Here is a 17259-nt window from a genome sequence, read left to right on the forward strand (position 1 = left end):
GAGTTGAGCAAACACGGACTCTTAGACACACCACATACGGGGTGATATGCCTAGTAGGAGTAAGCATCCTCTGTCGACCGGTCACACCCACCGTGAGCCCTATGAAGGGTGAAGATAACGAACAGTGATCAATCTCATACCTCCTATAAGCAATACGAAACAGAGAGTTGGGCAAACACGGAACCCTGGACACACCAGAGGTGGGATAAGGTGCCTAGGACTAAGCATCCCCTGTCGACCGTTCACATCCACCGTGAGCCTAATATCTTGACCAGGTAAACGGAGTTATCCGTAGTCAAAATCAGTGTGCTAAGAACGATAACAATGGATTTGAAACACATCAGACAGCATTTGACCCAGTGATAAGTTGTATTGCCTCTACATCTTAATCAGATAAACGGAATAATTCCGTAGTCAAAATCAGTGTGTAAAGAATGGCCTAACAAATTAGTTTGAAACACGTCAGACAGCAGATGATACATGAACTGGTTACATTGACATGTCAACATTTTCAACTCAAGATTAATAGCTCGCTCTCTCTCTCTCTCTCTCTCTCTCTCTCTCTCTCTCTCTCTTTCTCTCTCTCTCTCGGTGTGTGTGTGTGTGTGTGTGTGTGTGTGTGTGTGTGTGTGTAAAAAGATTTTTTAAAAAGGTTTACTAAACGTTTCTTTTGTCATCATAAATCTTCCTTGTTCAAGTTGATGTCATAATGATTACTTCTGGTAGCAATGAAATAAATTACATTAAATAAGAAAAATCATATCACTTATTGTTAAACAGTGTTATGAAAAACTTATCCTTCAATAAACGCAATGTTTCATACTCGTTCCACATTTTGTGAAAGAGTAAAAGTTTAAACTGTCCTTTGTCACATTCAGCAAAATGTTGACAGCACGAAGTAGTGCGGACTCGAATCTGCTGTTTGTGTACTCGAACTCGTGCGATCTGTCTTCCCGTTTGTCCAATGTAGAACTCTTTGCATGTGGGGCATATTGTTCAAAATATCAGGTTTTCACTTTTGCAATTCTTGTTGGCGTTCAATATACTAACAAGTTCCACATCGCGGATCTCCACATTTAGAAATAGGTTTTGTCTCTTTCTGTGAAATAAATGTGACCGTTGTTCAGATTCTTTTAAGGTTTGATGCTTGCCTATTGGTATTTACGATATCCGAGGTGCTGAACAAGTTTTTCAGATTATCAGATTGTTTTAAAATAGAGGGAAATACGTTTTGATGTTATAAGTTCTTGTGTTGTGAGTAATTATCACTGGAATTTTTCTTCACAAGTTGTCAGGTTTTTGTTGTGTTTTCATCAATTCTGACGTGGGGATGTTACTTGCTTTTTTGAAACCAAAAATGTACAGTCAACAACCAAAGATTCTTGATGATACGACCGTCCAATATGTTTTGAGAAACTGGAAAAGATACCTCGATGGTTGTTTTATTCTTTTGGACTCTAGGTAAGGAAAGTTTACATAAATTTCATACTCTCTCGAACAATTTACACCAATCGAGATATCTTTTCCAGTTTAATATTATATATAAACTTAAATAAAAGTATCCACAATCAAATGGCCTTAGTTAAGTTTAGTTCAATTTCAATGATACATAAACTTATATTATTTGAAAAGTGGGACATGGTCGACCTGGTGAGATATTAACGAAACCCTGCAGAATGTTTAACACCATATAACTTGATAATGCTGATCCTTGCATTAAAGACAAAGAATCTTAATTCGTCTATCGTGAAAAGGTGAAGATAACGAACAGTAATCAATCTCATAACTTCTTTAAAGAATACAAAATAGAGAGTTGGGTAAACACAGATTCCTGGACACACCAGAGGTGGGATCAGGTGCCCAGGAGGAGTAAGCATCCCTTGTCGACATGTCACGCCTGCCGTGAGTCCTATATCTTGATCAGGTAAACGGAGTAGTCAGAATCAGTGTGGCAAGAACAGCATAACAATCGGTGTGAAACATGTCAGAAAGCATTTGACCTTATGACAGGTTGTAATGTCAAACTAGATCGTTATAACGACCATAGATTTTGCGAAATACTTACTTTAAATGAGACTGCTGAAACCCCTATTACAACTTATTTGTCAGTAGCATGCCTCGATTTAAAAACTGATCATATGCAGAACAGTCCCTTGCCTATCGAATCAGGGGAGAGGTATAAACACCATATGCAGGTAATAATGAAATATTGCAACATAGATATGGGAAGTTGGCGGTGGAGGAGCTGGAATTATCCTGTTTGTTATAAAGTTTGTTTAACTTATCCGAATTTTTTTTTCACGTTCCAGGTAATTGTTAGTCAAAGCAATCATTGGCTCCTAAAACGTGGACATGAAAAGACAACATCACCGAAAAGATGAAAGAACAGATGAACCTCATTTATAATGAAAGGTATTCTTAATTGTTCTAAGTATGTTGTCTTTAGGTCAATAAAAATTCGACACCCCAAAACCAGAATGGTCCAATTTGTTGTAAAAAGCATGATTTAATTCAGATTACTTTTACCTCAGACAAAAGGGAAATTGAAACAAAATATTCACCTTATTGATAAATAAATAGTGCAGTTATGAATTTGTTTGGTTTGTTGATTTTTTCATAAGACATGGACAATAAGTGAGATGAATGCTATAGGGGTGTCTTCTTCTTATATTCTTATAAAGCAATCTTTATTCAAAAACATTTACGTGAGAAGAAAAAATATCTTGCCGTGGACTTCAATTTGACATTTCGATATATCGACGACGTTTTATCAAATTAGCAATTATAATACCTGTGTGTAAGTTGTATCTTGCTGGTCAAAGTTAACCGCCTTGTCATCTTACATGTACTACCATGTTTTATTTAGAGTCTTTATCATTTACTTTATAGCTTTTGTAGGTAATTCATTGTTATATTATCATTGGTTGTTAGCAGATATACATATATTGAAAACGGTTCAGAGCATGGCTTGGACATTATCTAAGACAAATATATCATTTGTTACTCTTGTGTCAATGACGATTCATTGGAACATAAAGGATAAATTAAACGTGTTTTATCAGCTATCATCATTAACTACATGTAATAATGGGCTTTCAAGGAAGAATTGTACATTCAACGAAAGGTTTGTTGAATTTTATTATAATACATGTTACACTTCTATAAAACAAACTTGTCCACAGGAAAACCAACAGTAGTAATAGTTTATGAAAATAGACTATCTTCTCTGTTGTCTTCTAAGAAGTATTTTCTCCAATCCCATCATCGGAGCCTCGAATGCAACTGAGACCACAAACGCCATAGCGGTGGACATTACGAGATGTCCCAGAAAGAGATATATCTGAAAATGAATATTTGTCCAACGAAATCAATTTTCTACATAATGATGAACGGCCAACGATGACATTAATACTCAGAATGTTTCTCTTTATTGTTAAAGTCTTACAGTGTGGATATCATCCATGTTATAATGGGAACGTTGACTGCCAATGTAAACAAACATCACTATCGGGTGGATTAAGTAGATACAATACGAAAGTCGAGCCAGTGGTACAAATGGAGACCAAGACAGCAAAGTATTGATAAATCCTTGTACAAATAAATTAAAACATCTCCATAAAAAAAATATGAAGGGGGAAATATGACGGGTTCAGCTGATAGCTATCGCTTAATTATGAATAGGCATACCACCATTTCCGGTAGCACAGGCAAATATGACCCAACAGATGCATGCTCCCCAGACAATTTTATGGGTGGCGTTGTAGAAAGCGGATACACCTCGGTTGAGTGCCTCCTCTGGGTAGGCTATCGGCGTACGGAGTCCGTACAGGACAACGATAGCCAGAACGACAAACATCAACCACAGCAGCACATTAAGGAGCTAGATGATAAAATGTTTGACTTTCTCTACGTACATTTAATGTTAAGGTTAATTTTTTTCAATCATTAAACACAGTGATATTACTTCTCCTAATAGCTCTCTTAACAAATTAAACAAACATTAAGTATGAATTGTTATTAAACATTACTTAAATACCTTGTTGATTTTTGCTTTACAGTCTGTTCTGTATAGAAACGACCCCACTATGATCCCGACAATATAGGGTCCTATCCTACAGTAGGGTCTGATGTAATAGTTATTGAAGTAATCTGCTCTTCCTCTGTAAATAATGCGTATAGATCCTTGTAATAAACCCATTAGAATTATAACACACGGCAGGTCTCTTCAGGAAACACTTACTGTTGCGATCCTCCTCCACCAAAGCTTGAGGGTGGAAGATCCAAAACGTTTGAGACAACCCCTGGTGTGATGGCAGATCCAAGCAACCACATGAAACAGACGCCTATCCCTATAGAGTAATGGCTGTGGGAGAAATGGTGGAACGAATCCGGATTTACCAATATAAGGTGAAGATAAAGAACAATCTTATAACTCCTATAAGCAATACAAAATAGATAGTTTGGCAAACACGGACCCCTGGACACACCAGAGTTTGTGAGGCCCTAGACATATAGAGAGGGCTATCTTAGAACATCACCTTTGTTTTAATCATTGTGTTCAATTCGAAAACAGTATACTGATGTAAACTCTTTCATCGAAACTTTTTTTTCCCTTACCGTAAAGCTATATACCCATTCGATACTTTAGCAGTTTGACTCTGTACTATGAACTATCTAATTTCACAACAGTTTTAAAAGACCTTAATTTTTGTTATTTCCCAGATTTTTGTATTTTGTTGATTTTTCAGGCTGGAATTCCGGGCGAAAACCTCACTCTGGCTTTTGAGTCTGAAGTAGCTGCCGTGTACTGTCGAATGCTCCCAAAGAAGAGTCTAGTCGGTCTACGAGGACGAGATCTTTTACAGTCGTTTAACAAAGGAAGGAAATTCATGGTTCTTGATTTAGGAGGTGGGTTCAGTATACAGATTTTCAAAAATCGAATTGAGAGAGGGCTAGAATAGGCTATACTCTTTCACTATTTGTGAATAAATTATCATGAATTCAAACAAATGTTATTCAATTTCCAGTGTGACATCTTTTTTCATAATTTTTTATTTCAGGTGGCACGTGTGATGTCTCAGTGATGGAAGTCGTGAATGATGGAAACATCGAGCACATTCGTAAAGCAACGGGTGGGGCGTGGGGAGGCGGCAAAGTCAACGAGGAATTTACTATATTTCTCAATAAGATTTTTGGCGAAGACGTTGTTAATCAATGTTGGGCAGAAAATCCCTCGGAGTACTTGGAAATGGTTCGCGCTTTTGAGATAAAAAAGCGGAAAGTTTCAAAAGAAACAACAGATGAAGTCCCATTTAAGATCCCAGCAGAGCTACGGATGTTGCTGAAGTTAAAGACTGGGTTTGAATTGGAGGAGGTGATTCGCGAGACAAAATATAACGGCAAAGTTATTGTTAAAGGTGACAAAATTCTGATAGACCCTAACGTTTTCAGAGAGTTCTTTAAGAAAACCATCGACAGCATTATCAAACACATGAAGGAGATCTTCGATGAAAACTCCGGACGCCATATTGCTACATTATTAATGGTGGGGGGTTTCACCGAGTCACCTCTTGTTCGAGATGCTGTTCGTGAAGCGTTTCCCAACATGATGATCATCACTCCGAAAGAACCAAGTATGGCCGTGTTGAAAGGTGCTGTTCTCTATGGACAAAATCCCGAGTGTATTTGCTCAAGGATCTGTAAATGTACCTATGGAATACGAATTGCAAGACCGTTCATAGATGGCATCCACAGAGAAGAATACAAGGTATTGGTGGACGGGAAATATTACTGCAAAAACTTGTTTCAAGTCTTTTTCACAGTTGATGAGAAAACTAAAATTGGTCAGACATTCCGGTATCCGATTCATAATTCATATGAAAGTGAAATTCGACAGGACTTAAGGAAAGAACCAAAAATAACGGAAATTTATGTTAGTAATGACGCACATCCTCTCTACGTCACCGATTCTAACTGCACAAAACACGGACAGATCATCATGGAACCTCCCGGTGGAATGTGGCCAGAAAAATTTACTGGGTACGTGGAGATGGAGATCGCGGGAACTGAAATCGTTGGGAGGTTTGTCAACAAAGAAAATGGAGATACAAACATGATTTACTTAGATTTTCTTTCGTAAGCAATACCACTTGCAGATTCACTGAAGAAACGTCAGCGGATTTAGCTACTGACATATAAATTGAAGTTAACATTGGAAGTGATAAATCGTTTTTTGTTTCTTATTCGTGTCCATTCATCTGCTGCATTTGCATTGCACGTGGAAAAGCTCTTTGTCACTTATTAAAATCGGAATTTCAATATAAATCAAATTCGTTTACAATGTGTTCTGTATTTATGCTGATGTGGTTAATTTGATGGTTAGTAATATGCTCGTTAAGAAAAACACTTTAAAATCTAAATGAAAGGCCAATGGACCACAACGTCCATTGGGTCACCTTGATCATACAGAGACATTTTAGAACACTAAGAGTATATATAATTCTATACTTCGCGCATATATCTGTTCTGGATCCAAAATCATTGAATTCAGAAAATTAAATCTACACTACAAGAGGATACTTTCACTACATTTTACCCCTGTGGTTATTGTAGTTGTTGAGCAGATCCCATCCAATATAAAATTCAGTTTCAGTCTGCCGTTAACGTCTATGTTCAGTGATATATCCAAATATGAAACAGATGGAAAGGACTGTGTTGTCGTATTTTGAGGTCCCTGGGGTATATGGAGTCGATATATTAAAAATAAAAACACTGATCATCGATGTATCTAACAAGGTTACAGCAAGAGGTTTTTCTTGTCACGTAGAAGTTTTAGAATATATTCAGAACATCTATGCTTTTTAGATAAAAAAAAAAACCCATTTCTTAGCGACTATCATGGTGTAAAGCAAAATGTTTATTTAGGTTTGTAAATTTCTCTGTCTCTATTTGTATAAAATTTCCATTGGTACATTTTACGAGGAAATGTTATCGGAAAATCTTTTTTTCTTCTTCATTTTTTGTACAGGTGTGCTGTAAACATGTAGCAAACGTATGAAAAAATATGTATTATGATGAACTGATAAAACGAAATACATGTACTTAGGGAAAAAATCCACATAAAAATGCACATAGAACTGGGAACAGCAATTGCATGCACATTAAGTTACTAAGGAAACACATCGAACGCGGATTGATATTAATCTCTCTATTCCATTTATTGAAAAGGTTCACAGTACATAATGATAAAATCTGTTTGCATTCGGACAGTAAGCACTTTACCAAAAATCTTACATCTTGCAAATAACACAAAATGTGAATTATTTAGTTATGTTGAAATCATGGAAGCGCAAACCTATATTGGACATTATTGAAGAATGCTATATTTCATATCCATCATATCCATGGCGAACTTGAAATGACCTTTCAAGCAAACACCACGTTTTCTGCGAATCACAACAAAATATATATTAAAGATTTTGAATGCAAAAGAATATTCAGTCCAATAATTAAGAGAAAGATCAATCCAATAAACAATAAATATTTAAACCTCCAACCCACGATTATTTTTTTTACGTAACATCGAAAACTCATTAATGTTCTTTTATCCTATCATTAGATGAAAATGGTTTAAAACCCAAAATTTATTTTACACAGTTTCAAGAATTTGCAATTGATGACGCAGGTTATGACGTCATAACACAAAAAATCCACAGTCATGATGTCATAATGAAAGACAGGTAGTCAATATGGATCGTTTGGATGATTATTAGGCTAATGTTTATAATAAACCATTAATTTTGGGGCCGAAATAGGCTCTTTAACCTATCTTTTCTACTTCCTACATTGCTGATATTTCGTTCTGCAGTTATCTTCCCTTCATATAGTTACAGGATACCAATCATAATATAGTCATAATTATGACAAAACATCGCACACACGAAGGGAGCTTAGAGTATATGAATCAGATTATTCAGTGAAAACTATCTTCTCTGTCGTCTTCTAAGAAGTATTTTCTCTAATCCCATCATCGGAGCCTCGAATGCAACTGAGGCCACAAAGGCTGTCATAGTAGACAGAACAAGATGGCCAAGGAATAGATAGATCTGAAATGTATAGAAGGGAATATGTTCCAAACAACCAGAGACGAATCAATACATCAATTCTTACAATGATAAAAGGAATGTATCTATTCTCATTTATGAAGAGAACTCACCGCGTTGATGTCATCCATATAAAATTCTGTACGTTGGCTATATATAAAAGCATACATCACAGTGGCGTGAGTCAGATAGATGCAATACGAGAGTCGAGCTAGTGGAACAAATGGAGACCACGACAACAGGGTATTGACGAATCCTTTACAAAGTAAGAAAACATAATAATAAAAACGGAATGTCTACAGCAGGGTGTTCGGACACTTCTTGGTCTTCTCTAAGTAATTTTTGTTTTCAATGTGGTCCTTAATTTGAGATATTTCAAATAATGAAACACATGTATTCGATAAGAAAATATAACAACTCCGAAATCGACTGTATCTGAACATTACCGCCATTTCCAGTAGCACAGGCAAATATAACCCAGCATACGCATGCTCCCCATACAATCTTATGAGTGGCATTGTAGAGAGCTGACACATCACGATTAAGGATATCATCCGGATGGGAGATAGGATCATGGAGTCCGTACAGGACTACGATAGCCAGAGTGGCGAAGATTAACCACAAGAGCAGATTCAAGAACTACGAAATAGAAAACTAACTTATCATAAGAACATAAAGGATGCACCACATGACTGATGAAAAGGTGAAGATAACAGACAGTGATCAGTCTCATATAAGGCGGTTTACACTATAGAAATGCTGGTCCTGATACTCTTTTCACAAACCCGTGGCCTACTGTGCACGGGTTTAGAGGAATATGGTATTAGAAACCTTTGTTTAGCTAAGAACATGTTGAAGGTAATGATTAGTAACTGTCTATCGATATATTTAGACTGAATGTATGTACTGCCATTAAATGCTATAACATTATCTCCTTCTTCATCCTTCATTATTCCGGTAATAACATATATCAATTCGTCTGATGACCCTAACCCTGTGATTCTAATTCCATCTTAAGGTCAAAGATTTAAATTGAATTAAACAAAATACCTTATTGATCTTCACTTTACAGTCTGTTTTGTATAATAATGATCCAACAATGATTCCGACAATATAGGGTCCTATCCTACAGTAGGGTCTGATGTAGTAGTTATTGGAGTAATCTGCTCTTCCTCTGTAAATAATTCAGACATTGCTCTGTAAGAAACAGGAATTATTCTAATATTCAAACTCTTTATTCAATAGAATACCTACTGTTCCGATCCTCCGCCGCCAAACGTTGATGGTGGAAGATCCAAGACGTTTGAGATAACCCCTGGTGTTATAGCAGATCCGAGCAGCCAAACAAAACAGATGCCTATTCCTACTGGATAAAAGCTGGGAGAAAAATAAATTCAAATACATGAAGTTGTAGTTATTTTCTAATCTACCGATTGGTATCAATGTAACTTGCATGATAATGGGCTTTCGGGGAAGAACAACTTACAAATACAACGGCACAAGCATAAGTGGACTTAATATGAAGAACTGCATATCGTTTGCAAGGTACCAGGAAACTCCAAAGCACTGAAAATGACAAGGTTGTTTGTTGTTTTGAGTTCAGCGTTCCATCAAGAATTTTCAATTCAAAGAGACATTTCAAAGTGTATTATATAACTACAAATACAGGAAATAAAGATTTTCAAACACATATTCCTTAAAATTGAGGAATATTAAAAAACTGTAAGATGGCCGAAAATGCATGTTTCTTTTAATCTCGTCGTACACTAAGATTAGAAATTTCACTGTATATTACCCTGCCATGTATCATACAAGTGACTACTAAAATTAAATTTTAAGAGTTATGTTTCTTGTATTGACTGCCAAGATTTTATGCATTTTTAGTAAACCGAATATGGTGTGGCTGGAATTTAAATTAAAATTTACGTTAATCTAATCCCATTACCTGATCGTCATTGAATAAATTATTGATGTAAAGAAGATTTCTCCACCACGTGTCTTTACAAAAGTTTCTCTCGAACCCGTCCTTAGGCCACACTGGCCCATCTCCAAAGTACCGTCCAAGACAGGCACTGATCATCAGTACAATCATGTACACGGGAGTTAATCTACAACGATCACAAATTCATTAGTGGTAACAGATATATCTCAATAAATTGTTAGATGATATCTGTTGCTTTCTTCTGAAGATCAAATGTGTTGTCAGTTATTTAAATATTGAAAGAAAACAGCCTTGACATTTCACATACCTCTTTTCCACATTAGATTTGATGATCATTTCATTGATTGAGTATACCCTCGCAATTGTATGCACATGTACCTGTATATTTGATTAGTTTGGACTGATTTACTTTACGTTGTATTATTAGGATTACCAAAAGTACTTGCTATTGTATTTCACCTGTATTGTGATTGTTACAGTAAACAATCACTTATGATTTCAAATAATCGATAAGAAATTTGGGATTTGCCAATTGAAGCATTAACACAGATATGACATGTAATTTTGTGTACCAATATGTCTGAACTCTTAGACTTTTTAAAGAATCTAAAATTGATATTCATAATGTATACAAATGTTCATTTTATTCAGGTGTAAAATATCACAGAGTGATATAATTGTAAATTAAAAATAGCAAATTGAAGCTTGACACATTCTGTTATACCATACAATTATAACAATTAAAAATACATAATATAGCCTATAATGATATGATGGTTTAAGGATAACCCATAAAAGTTGAAATTACATATAATTTATTTCCAATGAGGTCCTTATAACTCTTATGAACAGAATATGTTTTTAAAAATCAATCCATCAAAATCTGTGAATATATAAATACCTCCAAAATCTGTGGAAATAGAACATGAACCAATTGATCCTGAAAGTCCCCTTCCCTTTCTTCATTTCCTTCAGTGTCAGGTAGGAAAGCAGCAGGCCACTGAATAGGGAAAAACTAAATCAGGAGATATATCCTAGTGAGACTAAAAAAACCCACAAAACTCATATTCAAAGTATGAGATTCTAAAATATGTACCTTACAAAAATAATGAAAGATATATTTTTTTAAAAACCCAGATTCTCATATCCTTCACATTTAACAAATGATCTTTAGGGAGTTTATGGGTTATAATCTGACTCGGAGTAATAAAAAATTGTTGCAAAATATGGGCCCATGGAATAGAAATTTGTCACATGACAAGTCGAATCCCCTTTCAATATATCAGCTTCTCCATTCTCAACTTCCATTATTCATGCAACAATATTCCATTATCATTATGGTGTTTATGTCTCTCAAACTGATTCGATACGCAAAAGCTTGTTCTGTTAAATTGAGGCATATTACTGACAAACAAGTTGATGTTACAGGGGTTTCAACAGTCTTCTTTAAAGTCAGCATTCCGCAAATTATATGGACGTTAAAATGATTTGTTTTACCAATACAACCTGCCATTGGGCCAAATGCTGTCTGACGTGTTTGATACCAATAGATTTGTTAGGCCGTTCTTTACACATTGATTTTGACTGTGAATTACTCAGTTTACCTGATCAAAATATAGGGCTCACAGCGGGTGTGACCGGTCGACTTACTCCCCCTAGGCACCTGATCCCACCCATGGTATGTCCAGGGGTCCATGTGCCCGATTCCTAATTTTGTATTCCTTATGGGGGTTATGAGATTAATCACTGTTCGTTATCTTCATCTTTTCACGAAAAATCTAATTTTTGCAGTTGCTGAGTAAAGTGCGATGGAAGCGGAATTATTTGTGACATATGCCTTCCTGATTGTCAGGTAGTAAACAATTGTTGAGTGTAAAAACATGTCACATAGTCTAATATCAAAGGTCTCCATTATGACCAGAAATGCGACCAAAATTTGACTTTGTTGCTTGGCATCTTTCTTCCTACATGACTTAGAACTGATCAAGAATCAGAATATAGACGGAAACCATTATCTGTAATATTGCAACAAGAAAAGATTTGACAGACGGACGGACGGACTGAAAGACATAGGTAAACCAGTTTGTATACCTCCTTGAAGATGGGGTATAAATATCAACCTAAGAAAGTTCAATTCATAGTGCATAAGTCATGACGCATTGTATGCTGGACATTGATCTTGGGCAGAAGGTAAAGGCTTATGAGCACTAACCTTAAAGCAAAGAAAGAATCTACCGAAACCAGAGCATTGATGACAGCTTGAAAGGACCAGCGTTTGGATAACATTGCATATCCAGAATAGGAGTTGCCTTTAATTCAAAGTAAGAGAACGAAATATTAAAATCTGTCTATCACAGATATAAAAGATGATTAATCATTAATTTTTTGAATATTCAAAAACAAGCTCAAGTACAGCGCAAATTTTCTAACAATCTGAAATTCCATACTCATTTCCCCCATAATGAATGCGTAAGAGTGTCCGAGAACGACCCAGGAGATGCTGAGGAACCGTATCCCATTCAATGCAGTCAGTGTTCCCGCGGACTGATTCACTTGGAGAAGCTTCTTCCCATTGGTGTAAGCAGAAAACGAAAGCAGCAACTTTTCCAGTATTGCTATGAAAGGTAGTTCAAAGATAAAATATTTTACTTTCATCTTGAAGTGATGTACAGCTTTTCTGTATTTGTAACATAAAACATATTTTACTCTGCAAATAATTGTCATATCATGATTTACTCACATTCTTCCTTTTTTATCATATTTGCCTTTTCATCCATCAGTAGGGGAGTTTTCTCGCCAGTCGAGATTTCTACTGATTGATCGGGCACGGTCTTCATTGAACTACGATCAGTGCGAGACAACAACTGCTTCACAACGTCATACGTTGTGCTTATCAATATCAAAGCGGCAAACACTCCAAGTATGGAGCTGAAAATAGAGATCAAGAGTGTGGATGAAAGGTGAAGATAACGAACAGTGATCAACCTCATAACTCCCATAAGCAATACAAAATAGAGAGTTAGGCAAACACGGACCCCTGGACACACCAGAGGTTGAATATCAATCAGCATAATGGAATGAAGCAGGAAATAATGACAAATAATTCCATCGATGTTTATGATAAGCCATTCAACCTTTTTTCTAGGAACCAGTGTGGACACTAAATGCTAGTCTCCTCGTCTAATGATAATTCTTTACCTACGTCTAACAGTGGACATTTTGCTTTCTTTAACTTTTACATAAGAACTTATGCATGCACTTACATGGCAACAATGGCTCTTGTGTCGATTTCGGGTTTCTCTGGACAATACACATAGGAAGCGTAGATTGGATTGGACGTGGGTATCACACTTTGTACAATACCCAATACTGTCATGAATAGTGGTCAATGAAAATCGTAAAAAGTTTTGATGATAATTTCAAGTAATGCATAATCAATAGATAAGAGAGAAAAAAGCATCTTAGAACAAAGCTTTTCTTTTTTATATTTTTGTGCAGATATTTACGTTACCGTTGTTAAGTACTAATGTGTAGATACTTATCTTTTTTAAATACTGTCGTGTAGATACTTTACTTTTGCCATCTATTGTCTTGCAGATACTTATTTTACTTTTGTTCAATAGTGTCATGTACTTTTGTACGTATTGTTGTGAATTGAAGATGCATACATAACTTTTGTTAAGTACTAGTACTTTACTTACATTCGTTGTATAATTCCATCAAGTCTCTCTGTGAACATGCTTTGGGTGCACACAGGCCAATATCTGTCTGTAAAAAGGTTTTACATTGTTTGTCCTTAGTTTACAAAACATATTCGATATTGTTCCTTCTGATTAATACCTACCTCTAAAGGAATATACGCCAGTTTTAAAGGTATGTGAGCAAAACAGAATTGTGTCTCAATCGAACTGATGTTGAAATGCTTCACTGGAACTTCCAAATTAAAGCACTCATCATAGGATCCCAGCCATTTAGTGTTGCCATCTAAAACTCCAGATTCAATTTTGGCGGAAGAGTCAATCACTGAAAAGAAAATATATCTCAAAGGTACAGTCATCGGATATTCTTCCCAGGAGGACTGACATCGACATTGAACTAATATTTCTTATAAGTATACCTACTTTTGAGAGCCCAGTACTCATTCGCCCTCAGTGCTGTGAACGCGCGATTCCAGTGATCTCGACAGGTTTCCGACACGTTATATTTGTCAGCGAATAGAACAGATCCGTCTTCTGCTGATGATTTCAAAGTGTCACCATTAGAATCTGCTAAGGATTTTAGGAAATTGACATCATGTACTTGATTAACAACAGACTTCAGCTCTAGCAGCCGGTTTGTGACGTTACTTAGGGGTTTTGGATTTAACAATCTGACGTCGAACGATATGAGGTCTTCATAAGATGGAAACTGTATATCGGCATCACAAATTGCACAAAACGCTACAAAAACAGCGCCAAAACCGAACATCCGCATGTTTAAAGATACAAACAGTATGTTGGCTTAGATATATTGCACATAAGCTGCGTACAGTATTGCTGTGAATATCGAGAACGTTGATTTTGTTATCTCATTGTTATCCCTGTCAGATAAAGATGCAAAGACCACCCAATCTGTATACGAATATGTATGTGTGTATTTTCTATATATGGACATGTCATAGTGAATACAAAATGAAAATCAGTTATGAAAGTTAAGCCACTGGCTTTACCAATCATTCCATTGGTTAGTATATTGGTTACGTCACCTGACGTATTCAAGACCGTCTTTGGGCAGTTGTAGCATGAATCACAGCAAACATTGTACTTTGTTTATTCCCGAGAAAAACACGAAGTAAAAAGGAAATAATGTAAATGCAATGAGCGATGAATTGCTCAATCAGAATGAAAGAGAAATTGGATATACCGACTCAATGACCCCGCATTGCATCAATCAGAAATGATCATCCCGTGGTGTTAGCAGTTGAAGTGATTACTATCTTGGTTTTATAAAATAGAAATAGTTGGTTATAAGAACTTCGTTTAGTAGCAGCGAAAGATCGACATACTTCTTTCTTTCTTTCTTTTTTTTATGTAAAAATTCATTGTTTTGCTTTTGTTGTTGTTTTTTTGGGGGTGGGGGGGGGTTGGTGGGGTGTATGTTTTTTTTCCTTTTCCTTTTTTCTTCTTTTTTTTTAATTTTCTTTCTTTCTTTTTTCCTTTTGGTTTGTTTGCTTTTTCGTAAACTTTTTAATTTTTATCTACTAACCTTTTTGAAGAACATCTACTTTATTACGTATTACTTTGCATTCTGGACAAGTAAGCCCAGGATTAGAATGAAGAAAACTTTGACAATGAAGAAATCGATTGAAATAATTTACATCTTTCGTAAACCATCCTCCAGGACACGTGATATTGTAGGTTTATCACTCAATTCGTCTTACATATTTCGTAAACCATCCTCCAGGACGTGATATTGTACGTTTATCACTCAATTCGTCCTTGAACTTATTTGTTTTCACGTAGTCGTCAGATATCAATGTACATGGTTTATATCCTCGAGATTAATCTTATATGTACTTACATTATACTTACTAGATATTTTTGAAAACATTTTACAAAGTTTTACAATCTTTGTATCTAGGAGAAAATAGATTCAGGTACAGATATCACAAATCCTTGTAAGGAGTAAGATTGAAATGAAATTTTAATAGACACATAGTTCATTTCCACATTCCAGATTAATTTCCTTACATTATCGTTAGATTTTGATATAACACTTAGTGTTTTAATAGATATGAGAGAGAGAGAGAGAGAGAGAGAGAGAGAGAGCACTAAATACCAACAACACTCCAAAGTGTCAGATCTTAATGTACGAGGTCAAATAAATAAGGATATATAAAGCGTAAAAAATGAACATCGCCACGTACAATATGAACTTCTCAAATTTTCGGGACGACCTACATGTATCCTTTCTTCAGGACAACAGAACATATACATATAAATGAAAACTAGATAAATACAATAAGAATGCAAACACTCACTAAATTTAAACTACGAAAGCTGAGAACAAACATAATGTCTACATATTGAAATCATCGAGTGCAATATGGGGCAATAAAATAACGTCTGTTCTGAACGAGCTTCAATATTTATAATTCTATTGTACGATTCACTAAATATATATGTATATGTAGCTAAAATATTTTTCTCAGTTTTCATATGAAAAGGATTAACAAGATAATTCAGAGAATCTATGCCCCTCCCCGTTTAAGGACAGAAAAAGGAGGAAAAGACCTATTCGGGACATTCAGATATCACAATCATGAAGTGTCTTCTTTATCTTATAGACTCATTACCTTCAATTTCATTCCAAGAGCTCAAATAAGCCGATCATGTATTTGATGAAAAGGTGAAGATAACCAACAGTGATCAATCTCATAATTCCTATAAGGAATACAATATAAAGAGTTGAGCAAACACGGACTCTTAGACACACCACATACGGGGTGATATGCCTAGTAGGAGTAAGCATCCTCTGTCGACCGGTCACACCCACCGTGAGCCCTATGAAGGGTGAAGATAACGAACAGTGATCAATCTCATACCTCCTATAAGCAATACGAAACAGAGAGTTGGGCAAACACGGAACCCTGGACACACCAGAGGTGGGATAAGGTGCCTAGGACTAAGCATCCCCTGTCGACCGTTCACATCCACCGTGAGCCTAATATCTTGACCAGGTAAACGGAGTTATCCGTAGTCAAAATCAGTGTGCTAAGAACGATAACAATGGATTTGAAACACATCAGACAGCATTTGACCCAGTGATAAGTTGTATTGCCTCTACATCTTAATCAGATAAACGGAATAATTCCGTAGTCAAAATCAGTGTGTAAAGAATGGCCTAACAAATTAGTTTGAAACACGTCAGACAGCAGATGATACATGAACTGGTTACATTGACATGTCAACATTTTCAACTCAAGATTAATAGCTCGCTCTCTCTCTCTCTCTCTCTCTCTCTCTCTCTTTCTCTCTCTCTCTCTGTGTGTGTGTGTGTGTGTGTGTGTGTGTGTGTGTGTGTGTGTAAAAAGATTTTTTAAAAAGGTTTACTAAACGTTTCTTTTGTCATCATAAATCTTCCTTGTTCAAGTTGATGTCATAATGATTACTTCTGGTAGCAATGAAATAAATTACATTAAATAAGAAAAATCATATCACTTATTGTTAAACAGTG

At 35.8% G+C, this 17259-nt stretch overlaps 2 protein-coding genes across 2 annotated transcripts; one reads left to right on the top strand and one right to left on the bottom strand.

Moving 5' to 3' along the window:
* Positions 1-3640: 3640 nt before the first annotated feature.
* Positions 3641-7682, top strand: LOC130051523 (heat shock 70 kDa protein 12A-like). The gene is made up of 3 exons (XM_056153493.1): positions 3641-3927; positions 4625-4908; positions 5061-7682. Exons 1-3 carry the CDS (start codon positions 3641-3643, stop codon positions 6137-6139), a joined length of 1650 nt encoding a protein of 549 aa, XP_056009468.1. The 3' UTR covers positions 6140-7682.
* Positions 7193-17013, bottom strand: LOC125682347 (nose resistant to fluoxetine protein 6-like). The gene is made up of 15 exons (XM_048922855.2): positions 14166-17013; positions 13889-14067; positions 13746-13812; positions 13308-13413; positions 12785-12972; positions 12492-12659; positions 12257-12353; positions 10946-11044; positions 10048-10210; positions 9589-9668; positions 9357-9479; positions 9153-9276; positions 8549-8741; positions 8216-8358; positions 7193-8105 (listed from the first exon to the last, which is right to left on the bottom strand). The coding sequence occupies exons 1-15, from the start codon at positions 14515-14517 to the stop codon at positions 7983-7985; spliced, it is 2205 nt and encodes a 734-aa protein (XP_048778812.2). The 5' UTR covers positions 14518-17013; the 3' UTR covers positions 7193-7982.
* Between the last annotated feature and the right edge of the window lie 246 nt (positions 17014-17259).

Source organism: Ostrea edulis, chromosome 2 (genome assembly GCF_947568905.1).
Source record: "Ostrea edulis chromosome 2, xbOstEdul1.1, whole genome shotgun sequence".
Taxonomy (NCBI): Eukaryota; Metazoa; Mollusca; class Bivalvia; order Ostreida; family Ostreidae; genus Ostrea; species Ostrea edulis.